The sequence below is a fragment of the Astyanax mexicanus genome, chromosome 8 (assembly GCF_023375975.1).
Source record: "Astyanax mexicanus isolate ESR-SI-001 chromosome 8, AstMex3_surface, whole genome shotgun sequence".
Classification (NCBI taxonomy): Eukaryota; Metazoa; Chordata; class Actinopteri; order Characiformes; family Acestrorhamphidae; genus Astyanax; species Astyanax mexicanus.
Genome location: NC_064415.1, coordinates 932,501 through 952,500, shown reverse-complemented (window position 1 = coordinate 952,500; position 20,000 = coordinate 932,501). Strand labels below are relative to the sequence as shown.

General features: G+C 41.9%; 2 protein-coding genes across 2 annotated transcripts in view; both read left to right on the top strand.

The window, feature by feature from the left end:
- The first annotated feature begins 843 nt into the window (after positions 1–843).
- Positions 844–13,598, top strand: serbp1b (SERPINE1 mRNA binding protein 1b). Its single transcript, XM_007232459.4, has 9 exons — positions 844–1,264; positions 6,490–6,673; positions 7,621–7,761; positions 9,346–9,417; positions 9,603–9,683; positions 10,734–10,917; positions 11,835–11,891; positions 11,988–12,170; positions 13,452–13,598. Exons 1-9 carry the CDS (start codon positions 859–861, stop codon positions 13,509–13,511), a joined length of 1,368 nt encoding a protein of 455 aa, XP_007232521.3. The 5' UTR covers positions 844–858; the 3' UTR covers positions 13,512–13,598.
- A 3,375-nt stretch (positions 13,599–16,973) lies between these two features.
- slc35d1b (solute carrier family 35 member D1b) overlaps positions 16,974–20,000 on the top strand; it is a 16,092-nt gene continuing 13,065 nt past the window's right edge. Inside the window, exons 1-2 of the mRNA XM_049482670.1 lie at positions 16,974–17,287; positions 18,544–18,589. Of these exons, the coding sequence (XP_049338627.1) occupies positions 17,146–17,287; positions 18,544–18,589 (188 nt within the window). The 5' untranslated portion in view covers positions 16,974–17,145. The remainder of the gene's footprint in view (positions 17,288–18,543; positions 18,590–20,000) is intronic.

The following is a 20,000-nucleotide window of genomic DNA, read 5'->3' as shown; positions in this document are numbered from 1 at the left end:
TTATTATTGTATATGTAATGGCAATTAATCAGTATCCACTATGAATTATTATAGAGTATTATTCAGAATGTAATGGCAATTATTACATTTTCACTATGAAGTATTACTGAGTATTATTCAGTATTTAAAGTCAATCAGTATCCACTATGAATTATTACAGAGTTTATTACAGACTATTATTCAGTATGTAATAGCAATTATTACAATATCCACTACAAATTACACAAAGTTTATTACAGTGTTGTGCAGAATGTAATGTCAATTATTGCAGTATCCACTGTGAATTATTACAGAGTTTATTACTGAGTATTTTTTGGCATGTATTGTCAAATAATTTGTATTCACTATGATTTACACAAAGTTTATGAGTGTTGTGCAGTATGTAATGTCAGTTATTTAATATCCACTATGAACTATTGCTGAATACTATGTAATGTCAATTGCTACAGTATCCACTATGATTTATTACTAAGTTTATCACAGAGTTTTATTCAATATGTAACAGCAATTAATCAGTATCTACTATGAATTAGTAGAGTTTCTTACAGTGTTATGCAGTATGTATTGTAAATTATTACATTATCCACTATGAACTATTACTGAATTTTGTTCAGTATGTATTGTCAGTTTATCGGTATCCACCATGAGTTATTAAAGAGTTTATTACGGAGCACTATCCACTATGAATTACTGGATACTGAATAATTAACAAGGGACACTGGATAATGCTCATTATGCCTCGATTATCAATTAAATCTCTGAATAATTCTAATATGTGTATTGTATTGATCTGCAATCAGTTGTAGTTTATTTTATATTAAAACTAATCCGTTAATTAAAAGAACTACACGCCCCACGATGCGCGCTGTGCGGGAGGCGAGTGTCCCGGATGTTTTGTGGGCCGCCGGAAAAGAAGGGCTCCGTGTGGCGCGGCCATCTTGCTTGTTAGCGCTGGTGCAGGGGGCTCCGCTCCGCAGAATCGGAGGAGAATCCCGCCGCTGGGGCGCCATCATGCCCGGACACCTGCAGGACGGCTTCGGCTGCGTCGTGACCAACCGGTTCGACCAGCTCCTGGACGACGAGTCCGACCCGTTCGAGATATTAAAGGCGGCGGAGAGCAAGAGGAAGGAGGCGGCGGGGGCCGCGGGCAGGACGGCCGCTCAGGCCGCCAAGCAGCCGCGGAGAGAGGCGGGCAAGGACAGGAAAAACCCGCTGTCTGACAAGAAGGAGGAGGCCCAGGCCCCGGTCCCGCTCAAGAAGGATGGTGGGTTTAGCGGGACTTCCGGTTCACACATGCCGGGGAAAACGACTTCCAAAGCGGCTCAGGAGGTCAACATGGACCCCTGTCTGGAGCTGTCAGGCTGGAGGCTTCTGCTGGTCGGAATTGTCCGTTCCACCTTAAATGGTGCAGCAGTTACGTTCAGGCGTAACTGCTGCACCATTTAAGGTGGAACGGACAATTCCGACAAGCAGTTCAGAGTAGTTGCTCAGAAAAACAACCTAAAAATCGCTTTAATTATGATTAAATCCGAAAAAAAACGATTTGAAATCGAATTAAAACACTTCAAAACACAACTACACTCAATCTAAAACGAATCATTTGAAACCAAAACCGTGTTTCATCCTTATGTTTTTGAACTGCGTAGCGTTAGCTAAGTTACTTAGGTTAGCTAACTAACGTTAGCTTTAGATCAATGCATTTGATTAATCTAGCTATAATAAATCTATCATAATTTTGATTAGTGTTTCTAACATCAAATGCACGTTATTAAAGTGTCAGCAAGTCCTGTAAAGGTAGTTTACAGCCAGTGTAGAGCATAGCTAACGCTAGCTTGCGAACCTAGCTAATCTGCAGGACCATAACAAACAAACCGAGCGGTTGCGTCATCATGCAAATAATTCGGATCAATAGTAGCGGCCGTGTGAACGCAGCGACAGCAGAGGGGGATGCGGTTTCAGATTGTAGATTTTGCAGCTAAAACAGGGTTTGGATGTGTACAGGATAGTGGAATTAATAGTGATTTTTCACTAGATTGAATGCATCAGCAAATAAAAAAAATCACTTGTTCAGTCAATTGAGGGAGAGTACAGACTAATTCATACTTTGTTCTTTGAAAAGCAATTCAGAAACACATTTAGGGTGTATAGTTTGTGCATTGGTCAAAAAAAAAAAAAATCAGTTTTGGTCCATACATTTCATTCATTTCTATTTGTTTTCTTCTAATGAATGTTGATTAGTCCAAAAAATTATATCATGATATGCACCTTATTTTCGGGCCAATACAATATTTTGTTATCGATATGAACTGTATAGCAACATATTACAATACAATAAAATATCGATATACTGTCCATCTTTTATTTAAGCTATTTAATTTGTGCATTTTTTCCAGTGAAAGTCCAAAATTGATATCACCATATGTACCTTATTTTTATTCAATGCAATATAATTTAGTTATTGATATTAACTGTATAAAAGTCATCGTTCTTGCTAATAAAGCAGAATAATATTACGATACTATTAAATAGTGTTATATCTCTTTGTTTAGGTTGTTGAATTTGTGCACTGGTGCAAAAAAGTGGCAAAATGTAAGAAAAAACAGCAAAAAAGATAGAAAAATTGAACTTTCTTCCAGTGAAAGTTCAAAATTTATATCACAATATGTGCCTTATTTTCAGTCAGTATGATATAAATCTATTAATATAAACTGTATAAAAAATATTCTCCCTTGATGATAAAGCTTGCTGATACAGCTAAATAATATCACAATACTATAAAATATTGATATACTCTCCATCTCTAATTTAGGCTTTTAGTTTTCATTTGTGCATTGGTGCAAAAAAAGTGGCAAAATCCAATAAAAACCAGCAACAAAAAGCTTTTCAGTCAAATGTTTAATTTTATTTCCAATATTTTTTTCATTTCTTTTTTTCTTCGAGTGGAAGTCCATAATGTATATCAGAATATGTGCCTTATTATAATATCAATACGATATAATTTTGTTACTGATATTAACTGTATAAAAATACTATCCATCTCTAATTTAGGCTATTTAGTTTGTGCATTGGTGCAAAATAAAAGTAATGAACGAATGAAAGTCTGCAATAAAAACATGTTTGATGTTCTGTATTAAGCTTTCTGCCTAGTTTTCCATTTCCAAAAACTTCAGTCATTTTAATGCCTTCTTCAAGTGAATGATTTGTTGAAAAGATATTTTGAGAAGCAAATAATAGAAAATAGATGTAGTCGCAGTAACTGTATATATAATATACAATGAATATGTTTTTGCTAATGAACTCATTTCATTTCACTCATATAATGACAGTGTTATAGCATATGTTATTGCAATATGTTATAGCAATGTTATAAACAACTTCACCTTTTTAAAAAGCAGTTAAATGTTAATTATTAATTTTCCTTTAGCTGCTACAGTAATGTCTGTGTATATGAAGGAGCTGGTATTGATGCATTGGTTATTGCATGGCTGACGATGGTGTTGGTCAGCAAAAACTGAGGTCAAATCCATTCATCGAGAAATGAATCAGTAGAATTGTTGTGACTTGAAACCAATAAAAATAAGTAAAATTGATCAATAAATCATTATGAAGAAGTGCAGCCAGTGTCGGCCCATTGTAATACGTCAGCAAATATCTGTTTGAAATATCGACCGTATCCATACAATATAACCTCAATATCATTGTTTATTCCTAATATATTGGAGTATATGTTTTAGAAATGTTGTCACTGTAATGCAAAAAAATCGAATGAGTAAAAAGAAGAAAATCGGTGTAGTTTTACAGCATTTCTGTTTTTCTTTTATCATCAAAATCTTCAATTTGTAGAACAGCTGTGAATTTAAATACATGTTCACATACAAAATGCATCGCAGTATTTAGCCATGCAGACAAAATGCATGTTAATAACTGCTATTTAAATACTTTCATGCATAGCACAATGATTTTTATTCAGTTTTTTCTGCATGTAATCCAAATGAACAGAATTTTTTCCTTTCTAATGAAATGTACCGTGCTGCCAGGGTTCTTTTAGGCACTGAATCATATTGTATATATGATAAGTAAATGTGTCACAATACAATAAAATATCTTCATATTGCCCTGCTCTGTTTAAAAGGCGTGATTGCCTTACAGTTTTATTGCTTTTTAATTATATTGGGGAGCTAGTATAGTTTTAAAACGTCACTGACAATAATATTGTTTATCGTTATTATTTTTGAAAAGTTGTTTTGCCCAAATAAAAGTAGTTTTTCGTGATGAAGCTATTGCCACATTGATGTAAAAAAAAAATAAAAACTTCAATATTGACTGTAAAAAATTTTTATTAGCTTGTATTTAGTTTATAAACTGTCATGTTTTGTCTTTAATTATTTTTATGCTTTAGTTATTTAGGATATTCAAACATGTTAAAAAATGCTTAATAATTAATAAGTTCTTTGCTGCTTATAGTGGTGTAATTATAGCATTCTTATGTTTTAATATCATATCAGTGGCACACACTGATTATTAATATGGCAGAAATATTATTTATTGTGATTATCTGTGGGACAATTTATCGTCCAAACAAAACAGCTGCCAAACCTCTAAACTATGATGGGAACCCACTTTTTTTAAATCAGTTATCATATATTGATAATTGCATTGGGTGCCAAAATCAGGATTGTGTCCTCCAGGCATATTAAATAAATCATAAGGTAATCATTGTAGAGTAGAGATGGGTCCGATCCGATACAGCAGGGGTCCTCAAACTTTTAAACTAAAGGGCCAGCTCACTGTTCTTCAGTCTTCTGGGGGGCCGGACTAAAAATAAACATTAAAAACTATTTATCATGTGATACTGGTTGCATAATATATGCTATATGTGTAATTCACAATGCAGACATTTTAATGATTTATTAAGTAATAATTTCCATTATCCTACCTCATACAGTGCTTTTCCATAAGTTAATGTGAACTGTGAGCCTGCTTCTGGCTGACAAGACTGTCAATGTCAGGTTCCATGTTTGTTACTCTGTGTAGTGGGAAAATGGCAGAATCTTTTCTCCTTCACATGTTTAAGGAGGAGACCCAGTTTTACTTCAAAGCGCACCATCCGTGGTAACACTCACTAATTTAGCCCAGTCCAGATCTAAATCCGCCACCGTTTGGTGAACTTTCCTGTAGATGTCCTCTCCTGTTGTCGTTCCCTTGATGCTTTGTAGTCCAGCAAGCTCCTCTGTGACTTCGAACTTATCATTAGTTCCGCGGATGAAAATCAACAGTTGCGCCGTGTCACGCATACGTTGCTTTTGTCAAGAGCCAGTGAAAAGGAGCAAAGTCTTTTTGTCTGAGTTTGCAGTTGAAGGTGCAAATTGTCGCCCATTTCTTCTACTCTCTGTGTAACTGTGGGTGCGGATAGACTCACCGCGCTGAACAGGTCCGCCTCCTTGACAACCGCCGTCAGGCACTGTTTTACAAACTCTCCGTCGGTGAACGGCTTTCCACTGCTAGCTATTAGCTTGGCCACTTGAAAGCTAGCTCGAACTGATGATATATTTAGGTGTTTTTGCTTTATAAAAGAATTTTGCTGAGTCTCCAACACATGTTTCAGTTTTGCTATTTTGTCTGTCCTCACCTGCCCCGTCAGACAGCCGAACTTGTCTTTATGGCGCGATTCATAATGGCGGCGCAGGTTGTATTCCTTAAACACGGCGACTGACTCCTGGCATATGAGACAAACAGCCTTTTCTTTACATTGCACAAAAAGGTAGTCAGAGGTCCACTGTTGATTAAATACCCTGCACTCAGAGTCGATTTTTCTTTTCCTCGACATTCCGTCAGATGTGAGTCTCAGAGCTCATGCGAACAGCACAGAGCGAGTGGTAGTATGTTGTCTGATTACCGTGGGAAATAGCCTTCTGTTTTTTTTCATCTGTCTACGGAGACACTCGATGGCCAATTGTCATTTTTTTTTACTGTTTTTTCCCCCCCGTATAGCTAATGCTGCTTGCGTGAGGGGCCAGGGAGCAGGTACTGCTGTTGGAGCTAAAGGGGCCGGTCAAATGAGCGCAGGGGGCCGTATGCGGCCCGCGGGCCGTAGTTTGAGGACCCCTGCGATACAGTATCAGTATCGGGGCCGATATTGACCTGTATTTAATATTTAACGTATTTACTATTTAACTTAAAAATAATAATAAAAATTAAAACATTAATTTAATTTAAAGATAATTATTGTGTGTTTGCATATAAAGTGAGTCAAATAAATGACTTTTAAATGCATTTAATCTTCAAAAGGACTGTGTGGTCTGTTTCAGCCTCATTATGTAATCTTAATCATAGTACTAATAATAAATGAAAGTATCGGTATCGGCAGTTTTATATCGGAATCGGATCGGAGCTGAAAGAAGTGTATGGTCCCATCACTAATTGTGAGTATTTAATGTTAAATGTAGACGTGGAGGGAAGTTTACAGGTCCTGTTTCCTGTGTGTTTCAGGAATGAGGAGGGTGGGGAGGAAGCAGGATCAGCAGGGTCAGTCCGGCGGTCCCCCACACCACCAGGGGGCGCCGGGAGAGGGACGTCCCGCCGAGAGGAGAGCGGACAGACGGCCTCCCCGCGAGAGACGTTTCGAGAAACCGGCCGAGGACAAACCTGAGGGAGGGGACGCCGCCGTGGACAAGTGAGTTACACTGAGGACTGTATTACAGGCGTCTGCTAAACTCCGCCCACTCTGCACACATCTGTTTAGGAGCTCCCCACTAATATATATATATCAGATACGCTTACATTTACAGTTATGTCATTTAGCTAATTTATATTTATTAATATACATCCATTTCTGCTGCACATTCCTAACAATTGGTACAATAAAGTATTTATTATCCATATATAATGCAGTCATTCCTTCTTACAACACTTAAAAGACGTTTCACATAGAAATGCACGATGTGGAAATTCTGGGCTGATGTCGATATCCGATATTGCACGTACATATTTGCCGATATACACATTTTTTACTAAAAGAGAGAGTTGCCACCCTAATTTAACTAATTCAAATGGATAAAATGGGCTTAAATCTGAGGATTTTAAAGGATTGTAGCTAGTATCAGTATCAGGTTGGGTCCGATATTGATAGGATTACGCCTACGAATATTCCAGTTCCACAGTTTACCATGGCCGGGTCCCAAACAACTGCTGCTTTGACTAAAACTGGTTTGTTTGGAGGAATTCTAGTGTAAAAACACCAAATACCCAACACGGTTAGTTGTAATGTTAGTAAAACCAGCGTGCTGAGGGCTGGAAGTAAGGCCATTTCTACAGTTTTATAATTACGAAACTATTATTCATTTAATTTTTATTGTCTTTAAAAGCGTATGATTTTTTTTTTTATGCTATTCTGTTATGCCATGTGGTTAAATAAAAATACCACAGAGTGAATTTTGCGTTTTATGTGATGTTCACGTTCACTGGAATTTATTTATCTTTTTCATCTGATCTTATTACCCAAATGCACATAAATACATGAATCTTTGCCCAAACCTGTTATGTGCAGGTAGGGGTTGTGTAACTGTGAACAGAGGAAACCTTTGGTCCTTATAATAAATACATTATGTTGTTTCTCCTCAGGCCAGTGGGAGACAGGCCTCCCCGGGGTCGCGGTGGTGGACGCGGAGGCCGGGGTGGTCGTGGACGGGGCATGGGCAGAGGAGACGGCTTCGACTCACGAGGAAAGAGGGAATACGAGCGACACAGTGGCAGCGACAAATCGTAAGTAATGTTTCTCTGTTTTGGGTTTCTGAGGGTTAGCAGCTCTCTAAGGGTTAGGAGTCTTGGGCATCTCTGAGGGACTTGGGTCTTATGCGTCTTTCTGAGGGTTAGGGGTATTGGACATTACTCTGAAGGTTTGGGGTAGTCTCTCTGAGGGTCACTCAGGAGATCTGTCTCTGTGAGGGTCGGTCGGTCGGTGAGTCTCTCTGTGAGGGTCTGTCAGTCGGTGGGTCTCTCTGTGAGGGTCTGTCAGTCGGTGGGTCTCTCTGTGAGGGTCTGTCAGTCGGTGGGTCTCTCTGTGAGGGTCTGTCAGTCGGTGAGTCTCTCTGTGAGGGTCGGTCGGTCGGTGAGTCTCTCTGTGAGGGTCTGTCAGTCGGTGAGTCTCTCTGTGAGGGTCTGTCAGTCGGTGAGTCTCTCTGTGAGGGTCTGTCAGTCGGTGAGTCTCTCTGTGAGGGTCGGTCGGTCGGTGGGTCTCTCTGTGAGGGTCTGTCAGTCGGTGGGTCTCTCTGTGAGGGTCTGTCAGTCGGTGGGTCTCTCTGTGAGGGTCGGTCGGTCGGTGGGTCTCTCTGTGAGGGTCTGTCAGTCGGTGGGTCTCTCTGTGAGGGTCTGTCAGTCGGTGGGTCTCTCTGTGAGGGTCGGTCGGTCGGTGGGTCTCTCTGTGAGGGTCTGTCAGTCGGTGAGTCTCTGTGAGGGTCGGTGAGTGTCTCTGTGAGGATCAGTCAGTCGGTGAGTCTCTGTGAGGGTCGGTGAGTCTCTCTGTGAGGGTCTGTCAGTCGGTGGGTCTCTCTCTGTGAGGGTCGGTCAGTCGGTGGGTCTCTCTGTAAGAGTCGGTCAGTCGGTAAGTCTCTGTAAGGGTCGGTCGGTCAGTGAGTCTCTCTGTGAGGGTCGGTTAGTCAGTGGGTCTCTCTGTGAGGGTCGGTCAGTCGGTGGGTCTCTCTGTAAGAGTCGGTCAGTCGGTGGGTCTCTCTGTAAGAGTCGGTCAGTCGGTGGGTCTCTCTGTAAGAGTCGGTCAGTCGGTGGGTCTCTCTGTAAGAGTCGGTCAGTCGGTAAGTCTCTGAGGGTCGGTCGGTCAGTGAGTCTCTCTGTGAGGGTCGATTGATGGGTCTCTCTCTGTGAGGGTCGGTTAGTCAGTGGGTCTCTCTGTGAGGGTCGATTGATGTGTCTCTCTCTGTGAGAGTCAGTCTGTCGGTCTCTCTCTGTGAGGGTTCGTCTGTGGATCTCGGGCGCTCTCTCTGAGGATCGGTTGGTCTCACTCTGCGAGGGTCGGACGATTTTGCTCTCTCTGAGGGCTGATCGGTGGATACCTATCTGAAGGTTTACCTGTCTCTCTGGAGGTTAACAGGTATCTCTGTAGGTTTATCCCTCTCTCTGGTTGTGAAAAGGTCTCTCTGAGGGTTTACCCCTCTCTGGAGGTTAACAGGTCTCTATAGGGGGTTTGCCGGTCTCGCTCTGTTGCCAGGGGTCCATCTGATGATAACAAGTAACTCTCTGAGGTTTTGCTGGTCTCTCTCAGGGTTAGCTGTTTTTTTCTGAGAGTTAGAGAGTTTCTCTTAGAATAACTTATCCATGCATTCTGTGTTCCAGGGGACAGAAATCTGACGACAAACGAGGAGGAGCCGGATCACACAACTGGGGCACCACCAAGGAAGAAGCCAGGTAGAGTCGTAAACAGCCTTATTTGAGTTACAGATTTAAGAAATGTGAATTTACAATCACCGAGGGGCTTATTAGCCAGGTTTAGATAAAGAATATGTACTAATTAAAAATACATGTATTAAGTGTTTTAAATATACACTTTAAGCTAATTCTAATTGTGTATTTGTTTGTGTGTGTGTTTGTAGCAACACTGAGGTGGAACAGACGGCTGCACCTGAGACACCTGCAGAGGGGGAGGAGCATGCACCTGCAGACTCAGAAAACAAGTGAGTAAAGCCAAGCCCCGCCTTCTCCAGCAGTGTACCAGTAGAAGAGCAGACAGCATGATCAGAGGGGTCAGATTGGGTTTCTGCTGAGGGGTGTATAATTACTGTCAGACAGGCTCTGAGTTCAGCACTGCTGAGGGGGGATGGAGCAGTCCTGTGTCTTCTGGCTTTGAGATATAATAATAATTAAAAAACCAAGGTCAATAAAAAAGACTTTAGATTCATATTAAATAATAAATATTATAAGTGTAAAGTTATTAAATGTGTGTCTCTGTGCTTTAGTGTTTGAAACAGGAGCTGCAGTAGCTTTATGTATGTATGAATATTTAATAAACTCTGTTTACAGTGTGAACTCTTCAGTCCAGCTGGGGGAAATGTGCACCGGGTGAGGGGTCAGCTGATACAGCGCAGGGGATTTATAACCTCGGGGGGTGGATTTATTGATCACAGTTCTGTTAATGATCGTTCACGCTGGGTGTGTGTGTGTGGGTGTGTGTGAGATTAACAGTGACTGTTGATTTACAGTTATTAGATACACATTTGTTGTGTTTTGAGTGCTTCTGTCACATACTAGCCTAATTAATACTGAGATATGAAGAGAGATTATTTAATTAGCTTTAAAACATTAAACATACAGCTTAAAAAATAAATATATACAAGATATTTATTAGAATATAGTTAAAATATGTCTACAAAGCAGGAACTTTATAGATTAAAATAATGTTGTCAATGTGATTTTTCGAGCATTTCTATTCATAATGATATTCTGATACTATATACAATTGTCAAGCATTCAGTAATAAACAACGCACTATAAGCTCTTAAGTGTACTGTAGTGCGCAACTGATATTTATTTATTTTATATTTTTTTATGGCGGTGGATAGCAGATATATAAAGTCGATATTTCGTTTTTGTCGAAACTGATTTTTATTCCTATTATTAAACATAGTAAATGAGACAATTGCTGAATATAAATGAACATTTTAGCACTGTTAAGGTCTATAGTGTCTCTGTCCAGCTGTCTGTAATTAGTCTTGTTGGTTGTGCAGGGAGAACGAGGTGGAGGAGGTGAAGGAGGAGGGGCCGAAGGAGATGACTCTGGACGAATGGAAGGCCATGCAGAATAAAGAACGCGCTAAAGTGGAGTTCAACATCCGCAAACCCAACGAGGGCGAGGACGCGCAGTGGAAGAAGGGCTACGTCCTGCACAAATCCAAGAGCAAAGACGCCGCGGTGAGAACAACCGAGAATTAAAGCTGCAACTGATCGTTTTTTTTTTAGAAGTTGACTAATCTGACAATTTTTTTTTGATTAGTCTTGATTATTTTATTTTTTTTCCTTCGCCTTCTATTTGTACTTTCTACTGGTGAGGCTCCCGATCCAGTGCATGTTTTACTGCACACTGACAGTTAGGGTCGTAGACCAATTGTGCAGTACACATTTTTGCCTCTTAAATCAAAGCAAAATTTCCCACAGCCCCCCAGAATATTTTATTTGCAATTTAAAACCAAATATAGCACAACCGTCAATTTCATAGTTTTCTGTTGCTGTGCACATGGAGCCTAGTGCTAGGTGTTCTCACTGCTATATTTTATTTATTTGGATTTATGCTGCTTTTCTCAGTTCTCTCAGTCAGAGATACAGTGCTACTTCACTTGTAGATGGTTCAGGGTTTATTGTTTGTTTTTAACCATTTATCCATATTTAAAATGCATTAGAGCTTTAGATTGGGCCCAAAATCCAAAATACCCAGCCTGCCCCATAAACTGTCATTTGAGCCAGAGCCTGATTTAAACCCTACATTTTTTAGGAAGCAGAGCTTTAAAACTGATCTTTTTAACTACAATTCCAAGTTGTGGTACTGTAGCTCCTGATTTCTGCCCCCAAAAGTCTCCATTATCTTGTTTGGCGCTATTTTCTTCAGCTCTGCTTTGTACTTTAGTCTATATGCGACAGCTATATAGATTATGAGTTATACACTGTCAGAAACCACTTAACCCAGTCAGTAAGATATTTCATACTATGTTTTGTAATTCTGCTTGTAATTCCTCCTGATCATCCTTTATTATAAAGAGCATAGCTGTTAATTTAGCTGTAATTGTTGTGAAGTATGATGGTATAATGGTATAATTGTGTGTTTGGCTGTGCAGAGGCCGTCTGGAGGTCTGATTGAAGCTGCTGAACCTGAACCTGAAACTCTCCAGAAGGTAGCATTTACTGTACAGTGTCGTTTGATGGTACATTAAGTCTTTAAAGTGTTTGAAGTCGTGCTAAATCTGCGTTGCGGCTCTTCGTGTTCTCAGGGTGCCTCTGACGAAGGTGCAGGTGACCATCACTTCCGGAAGCCGGCCAACGACATCACCTCCCAGCTGGAGATCAACTTCGGAGACCTGGGTCGCCCGGGCCGCGGGCGGGGAGGCTCCCGCGGGGGCCGAGGAGGGCGAGGGGGAGCCCGGACCGGCCGAGGGGGCAGCAGAGCTGAGAAGGTAAGGGCTTCAGTAGGTGGTGATCCGGTCTTGATACGACCCAGCTATCAAATATACTCCTTTTATTTGAGCTAAACTGCTGATTAGGCACAGTTTAATCTGATATATTAGCCAGATATGCTAGTTACCACAGCTCTGAACAAACGCTGTCCCTGCTGCTCCATGCTGTTTACATGCTGTGTGCTGTCTATGCAGCGTTCACTGCTCACAGCCATGCGACTCAGTTTACTGCGTGCATCTGTGCTGCATGTCTTGCTAAAAAACACTGAAAGCCATCTTCACACTGCACAGCTTTACACGCTGGAACACTGAATCTTCTCGTGTGGTTTATTGGTGCACATTTTTAGTGGATTTAGGTCAGGGGTCGGCAATTAGTTTTGGCAGTGGGCCGGATATTTTCTAAGTCATTACGCGGTGGGCCACAAAAAAAAATCTGTTTTTGGAAAATGAAGCAGGTAAATCCCAAGAAGAAAGGAAAAAATAAATAAATAAACACACCGCTCCTTACGCGGGAACGAACCCGTGTCGTCAGGGTCACGCTCCAATACACTACCGCTGCCCCGGCCAGTGAAGTGGGACACAGCAGGGGGAAAAAAGGCCTTATAAGGAGATAGGGAGCCCAAGAACGGGCGGAAACTAAAGTCACGCCGAGCGCGACAGAGAGATGGGGGAGGAATGTAAACAAAAGCTCACCAGAGAAACATTTTACTTTTACATTTTTTTCATTATCGTTCATTATAGTTCAAACAACCTCGCGGTCCAGATGTTTTGCCGACCCCTGGTTTAGATTTATGCCTGTGTGAAACCAAACCAAGTCATTAACTGATTCAGACCATAGAAACGAACTACAGGTGTGAAAACACCCTTAAGTGGTGTAAATACAGGAAATACTTGCAGCTTCTACTCTCTAAGCCACACCAACACTACGCCTACTAGCCAATCAGAATCAGGTAGGGGCGGGTCTTGTGTATATTGGATTGATACAGATCAGAGACTTTATAATGAGGAGGAGACAGCCCACAGACTGCTGTATGAATGGGATTTCTCATAGCGCTAATCACGGTGTCTGAGCCAATCAGCTTGATGCTTGTTCGCAGAGGGCTGTGGAGATGTGCGCAGGCGCATTAGCCAAAGAAAAAAATGAAAAAAATCAGGGTTTTTTTTTTTGTGCATTTTAGTCTAAAAGTCCTAAAAAAAAAGTGAGTTCCTGAAGTGAAAACTAATCTGAAACTAATCTGTTTTAATTTTTTTGTTTCTGTTTTTGTGTGTGTTCTCCCTCAGGGTGGAGGCGTATCCGTTCCCAACGTGGACGACCCGGAGGCGTTCCCGGCCCTGGCCTAAGCCCCGCCCCCTCGTGTACGAGGCTTGCATGCTTACGGATTCTTCGACTCTAGAAACCAGAAAAAAAAAAAAAAACGAAATTAAAAACGAGAGACTTTCATCCATACCATTCTCCGATACTCCGAGGACTGGATTCTGCCTTTCTTCTAAAGGAAACACACACACACACACACACACACACTTACAAATACGGACTTCTCTTGTTACACTGAAGCAAATTCTTGGTAGAGTTTTGTATTCGGGACAGCGGGACGTTCTGCGGTGTGTGTGTTTAGTTTGGGGGGTTGGTCCTTCATCACTCGGACGTTATAATTATTATTATTATTATTATTATTATTATTAATATTATTATTTTACTGCTGTTTGAATGTACGCATTTCCGGAGTAGGACCCCAGGGTGTGTTCGCTCGCGCTGCGTCGTCTATCGGCTCCTGCTTGCCTCCGCACTCTGCCTCCTCTCCTCTCTCTGTGTGAGTGTGTGTGAGAGAGTGTGTGTGAGAGAGTGTGTGTGAGAGAGTGTGTGTGAGAGAGTGTGTGTGAGAGAGTGTGTGTGAGAGAGTGTGTGTGAGAGAGTGTGTGTGAGAGAGTGTGTGTGTGTGTGTGAGTGTGTGTGTGTGTGTGAGTGTGTGTGTGTGAGTGTGTGTGTGTGAGTGTGTGTGTGTGAGTGTGTGTGTGTGAGAGAGTGTGTGTGAGAGAGTGTGTGTGAGAGAGTGTGTGTGAGAGAGTGTGTGTGAGAGAGTGTGTGTGAGTGAGAGTGTGTGAGTGTGTGTGTGTGAGTGTGTGAGTGTGTGTGTGTGTGTGTGATTGTGTGAGTGTGTGAGTGTGTGAGTGTGTGAGTGTGTGTGTGTGAGTGTGTGTGTGAGTGAGTGTGTGAGTGTGTGAGAGTGAGTGAGAGTGTGTGAGTGTGTGTGAGAGAGTGTGTGTGTGAGTGAGTGTGTGTGAGAGAGTGTGTGTGTGAGTGAGAGTGTGTGTGTGAGTGAGAGTGTGTGAGTGTGTGAGTGTGTGTGTGTGAGTGTGTGTGTGTGTGTGTGACTGAGTGAGTAGCGGAGTGTTTGCGATGCTGGTTTTAATGTTTATAGAGGCGTAATGTTCACTTTACTGTTTTTAGTGTTTTTAAACAAGCTCTGATGTCACTTCCTCCTCCAGATGTATTTGTTTGTTTTTTTGTTTGTTTATTTTGTTAAGTTTATTTGGGGGGGGGGGGGGATGTTGTGGGGAGGGGGCGTGGCCTGGCTCGGCCTGTAGCACGTTTAGTTTAGCTATTCCTCAGTGGCTCTTCGGACCGGGTGTAGAGGTTTGGGGGCGGGGTTTGGGTTATGTATGTGGGAGGGGGCGGGGCTTGGTTGTTCTGTGGTGGACCAGTGAAGTTTCTGATTTATCTGCTCGTCTTTATTCTCCAGGCTGGTCCTCGTCGTGCGTCCTTCACCTTTTAGACACTTTGGGATCACTTTTAAAGAAAGCGTGTGATTGATTGAGTGTGTGATTGATTGATTGAGTGTGTGTGTGTATGTGTGTGTGTGTGTGTGTGCGCGCTCATCTGCCATGAACTTACTCTTCTAAAGCTAGGCTGTGGGCGAGTCTCGTTCTGAAGTTTTATTGTTATTATTATTAATATTATTATTTGGGGGGTTCTAGTGAGTTCTAGCTCAGATTGTTTGACATATCTTGCACTTAGATTAAAGACGATCTATAATATCTAGCTAAAAAGCACACGCCCTGCTCCTGTGTTGTGTTGTGTACCTTTTCTGTTGCTTTTTTTTTTGTGAACTTTGCTGTGTGTTTTCGTTTGTTTGTTTGTTTGTTTGTTTGTTTGTTTAGTTGTTGATACTCTGACAGCACTACTGCGCTTGTTTTCGGACGCAGCGCTCCGATCCGGACGCCGAAAGAAAAGGGGGGGAAGACACTCATCCATTTTTGACTCGAAGCTTCCAGTTTAGTTTGTGTTTTTCACTCCGCTGACCGCTCGCCTCGGCCGGACTGTGCGGGACGACTCCACGACTCAACTCTTTCTGTGACTGGATTGTTTTATTTGCCGGACGTTTCTGCATTCAGATAAAATCCCTGTTCAATAAATCGCCTAGAGGTGTTACGTGAAATCTGCCTGTGTCTGTTTTTGTCATTTTACACTTCAAAATACAATACATTCCATATATATTTGTAAGTATATACACATTTATATATGATTTTTATAAGAATACAGTTGTACTAGTCTTGCTTGAATGGAAATATTAAGAGATCTTAATTTATATAATATTTACGTAGTAAAGTCCAAATAATATAAATACTTTAATGTTCTTATTGCTTTTGTATACACGTAGACATGTATCCTGTAGGGATGGGATTTCCTGTTGGGGAGGAGGTTTGGTTGAACTGCAGTGATCGGGTTGGGGTATCTTGGTTGGGAGAAGGTTGGGTTGAATCTCAGTGTTTGGGCTCAGATATCCTGATGGGTTGGGGGTTGGTTGGATTTCAGTGATCAGGCTTGGATATTCTGGTAGGAGGGTTGGACCTAGTTGGCAGGAGATTGGGTTGGACCTCAGTGAACGGCCGGGATTTTCTGGTAGAAGGGGGGGTTGGTTGGACCTCAGTGATTGGTCTGGGAGATCCTGTTAGGGGGAGGGTTGGTTGGACGTTAGTGATTGAACTAGGACATCCTGAGGGGAAGAGGTTGAGCTGGACTTCAGTGATTGGGTTGGGTTATCCTGTTTGGAGGAGGATTGGTTGGAATGCTGTGATCGGGCTGGGAGATCCTGTTGGAGTTTGGTTGGTTGGACCGCAGTGACCAGGCTGGGAGATCCTGTTTGAAGGAGGGTTGGTTGGACCGCAGTAATTGGGTTCAGATATCCTGGTGGGAGGAGGGTTGGTTGGACCTTAGTGATTGAACTAGGACATCCTGAGGGGATTGGGTTGGGTTATCCTGTTTGGAGGAGGGTTGGTTGGAATGCAGTGATCGGGCTGGTTATCCTTGTGGGAGGCTGGTTGTTTGGACTGCAGTGATCGGGCTGGAATATCCTGTTTGGAGGAGGGTTGGTTGGACCGCAGTGATCGGGCTGGGATATCCTGTTTGGAGGAGGATTGGTTGGACCGCAGTTATCGGGCTGGGAGATCCTGATGGGAGGAGGGTTGGTTGGACCGCAGTGATCGGGCTGGGAGATCGTGTTGGGAGGCGGGTTGGTTGGACCGCAGTGATCGGGCCAGGAGATCCTGTTTGAAGGAGGGTTGGTTGGACTGCAGTGATTGGGTTGAGAGATCTTGGTGGGAGGAGGGTTGGTTGGACCGCAGTGATCGGGCTGGGATATCCTGTTTGGAGGAGGATTGGTTGGACCGCAGTGATCGGGCTGGGAGATCCTGATGGGAGGAGGGTTGGTTGGACCGCAGTGATCGGGCTGGGAGGTCCTGTTAGGAGGAGGGTTGGTTGGACCGCAGTGATCGGGCTGGGAGGTCCTGTGTGTAGGAGGGTTGGTTGGACCGCAGTGATCGGGCTGGGAGGTCCTGTTTGGAGGCGGGTCGGTTGGACCGCAGTGATCGGGCTAGGATACCCTGTTTGGAGGAGGGTTGGTTGGACCGCAGTGATCGGGCTGGGAGGTCCTGTTTGGAGGCGGGTCGGTTGGACCGCAGTGATCGTGCTAGGAGTATGGCGGAGCTGCGGGAGAGAGTTGTTCGGGAGATCCGGGCGGTTCCGGGGGGGAAGCGGGTGAACCGGGCCGGGGAGCGGAACCCCGGGGGTTCGGATCTGCTGCGGAAGCTGCTCGCGGCCGGGTTCTACGGGATCAGCTATGGCGTCAAAACCGTGTCAAAATTCGCGAGCGAGCAAAGTCACTTGGCGCAAGCAAAACCACACTCGCGCGCGCGCGGAGAGGGCTTGGCGCAAGCAAAACCACACTCGCGCGCGCGCGGAGAGGGCTGGCTGCGCGCGCGCGGAAGCAAAACCATACTCGCGCGCGCGCGGAGAGGGCTGGCTGCGCGCGCGGGGAGAGCTACGCGCGCGAGGAGGCAAAACACTCGCGAGAGTGGAATTTGCCACGCCTTCGGCTTAAATAAATAAATAGGACCTGTTAGGGACGTCCATAAGGGCCAAGGTCACGTATGTCCTATAGCAAACGTTTTAAAAATACTCAAATAAGGACGTCCGCGAGCTGTTTGCTGGGTATGTATGTCGCCACTGAATACACATTCAGGCTGGCTAAAATGCAGTTAGGTATTCACTATTAGATATATAGTGCACCTAATTGAGCTTAGCAGAAATATGACACTATGGCAGGGCAAATGGGGGGAAATTTCATCTGCGGTTATGAACGTAAACGAAGTAAATATGCGGTTATTAATGCTTATCAACACTTGCGTAGGAACCGTCAGAAACCTCAGAAACAGAAATTCTGGACCAGGGTTGGGGGCTACTACATATAGGTTTATATATTGCTGTTGCCTTTTTCCATAGAATTCAAAATTTTATATAATATTGATTGTAATTTTTTGTTGTAATATTTCCTGTCCATTAAAATTAAATATATATATATATATATATATATATATATATATATATATATATATATATATATATTGTTCTTTGCAGAATATTCTGAAGTGCCATCTTTTTGAGCGACTCCTAACGTACGTGACCTTGGCCCTTATGGACGTCCCTAACAGGTCCTATTTATTTATGGTGGAGTGCAAATGCCGATTCATTAGCAATGGATTCATATTTATTAAAACGTGTACAAATGTACATTTAGGTACATACTTGCTGCTGTCTTATTCCCGGGTTTTTCGTGCAAGTGCTATGACATTGACAAACAGCCAATCACAATCCACTTCCGGAAAACAGCCGTAGCCAATCCTGTCTGGGTCCCTCCCCCGACTGTCAAGCCGAAGGCGTGGCAAATTCCACTCTCGCGAGTGTTTTGCCTCCCCGCGCGCGTAGCTCTCCCCGCGCGCGTAGCTCTCCCCGCGCGCGCGCGAGTGTGGTTTTGCTTCCGCCAAGTGACTTTGCTCGCTCGCGAATTTTGACACGGTTTTGACGCCATAATCAGCTCGTTTCTGATCGTGGTTGTGAATAAGAGCGTGCTGACCGGTTACAGGTGAGTCTACCGGGGGAAAGTTCAGATCCACTCAGACCCCGGAGCAGAGCAAGGAGTCGACTCCTAAAAGAACCGATTCACCAAAGTTCAGGAATATGAAATGACTTAACTATTATCAGTGTTTAACTTTTACCACTGAATCATTAGATATCTACTATACTCGATTCAGTAACTATTTGAAATGATTCAATATCTACTGTAAGTGATTCAGTAACTATTAGATATGATTCAGTAACTGTTATAAATGATTCAGTACCTGTTATAATTGATTCAGTAACTGTTATAAATGATTCAGTAACTGTTATAAATGATTTAGTAACTGTATAAATGATTCAGTAACTGTTATAAATGATTTAGTAACTGTATAAATGATTCAGTAACTGTTATAAATGATTCAGTAACTGTTATAAATGATTCAGTAACTGTTATAAATGATTCAGTAACTGTTATAAATGATTCAGTAACTGTTATAAATGATTCAGTAACTGTTATAAATGATTCAGTACCTGTTATAATTGATTCAGTACCTGTTATAATTGATTCAGTAACTGTTATAAATGATTTAGTAACTGTATAAATGATTAAGTAACTGCTATAAATGATTTAGTAACTGTATAAATGATTCAGTAACTGTTATAAATGATTCAGTAACTGTTATAAATGATTCAGTAACTGTTATAAATTACTCAGTAACTGTTATAAATGATTCAGTAACTGCTATAAATGATTTAGTAACTGTATAAATGATTCAGTAACTGTTATAAATTACTCAGTAACTGTTATAAATTATTCAGTAACTGCTGTAAATGATTCAGTAACTGTTATAAATGTACTGCTCTGAATGATTCAGTAACTGTTATAAATGATTCAGTAACTGTTGTAAATTATTCAGTAACTGCTGTAAATGATTCAGTAACTGTTATAAATGTACTGCTCTGAATGATTCAGTAACTGTTATAAATGATTCAGTAACTGTTCTGAATGATTTAGTAACTGCTATAAATGATTCAGTAACTGCTCTGAATGATTCAGTAACTGTTATAAATGATTCAGTAACTGCTCTGAATGATTCAGTAACTGTTATAAATGATTCAGTAACTGTTCTGAATGATTCAGTAACTGTTATAAATGTACTGCTCTAAATGATTCAGTAACTGTTCTGAATGATTCAGTAACTGTTATAAATGATTCAGTAACTGTTCTGAATGATTCAGTAACTGTTCTGAATGATTCAGTAACTGTTATAAATGTACTGCTCTAAATGATTCAGTAACTGTTCTGAATGATTCAGTAACTGTTATAAATGATTCAGTAACTGTTCTGAATGATTCAGTAACTGTTATAAATGATTCAGTAACTGTTCTGAATGATTCAGTAACTGTTATAAATGATTCAGTAACTGTTATAAATG

Coding starts and splice junctions, on each gene's coding strand:
- serbp1b (XM_007232459.4), top strand. CDS start 859: ATGCGCGCTGTGCGGGAGGCGAGTGTCCCGGATGTTTTGTGGGCCGCC. Junction 10,918..11,834: donor CCAAGAGCAAAGACGCCGCG/GTGAGAACAACC, acceptor TTGGCTGTGCAG/AGGCCGTCTGGAGGTCTGAT. Junction 11,892..11,987: donor AACCTGAAACTCTCCAGAAG/GTAGCATTTACT, acceptor TCGTGTTCTCAG/GGTGCCTCTGACGAAGGTGC.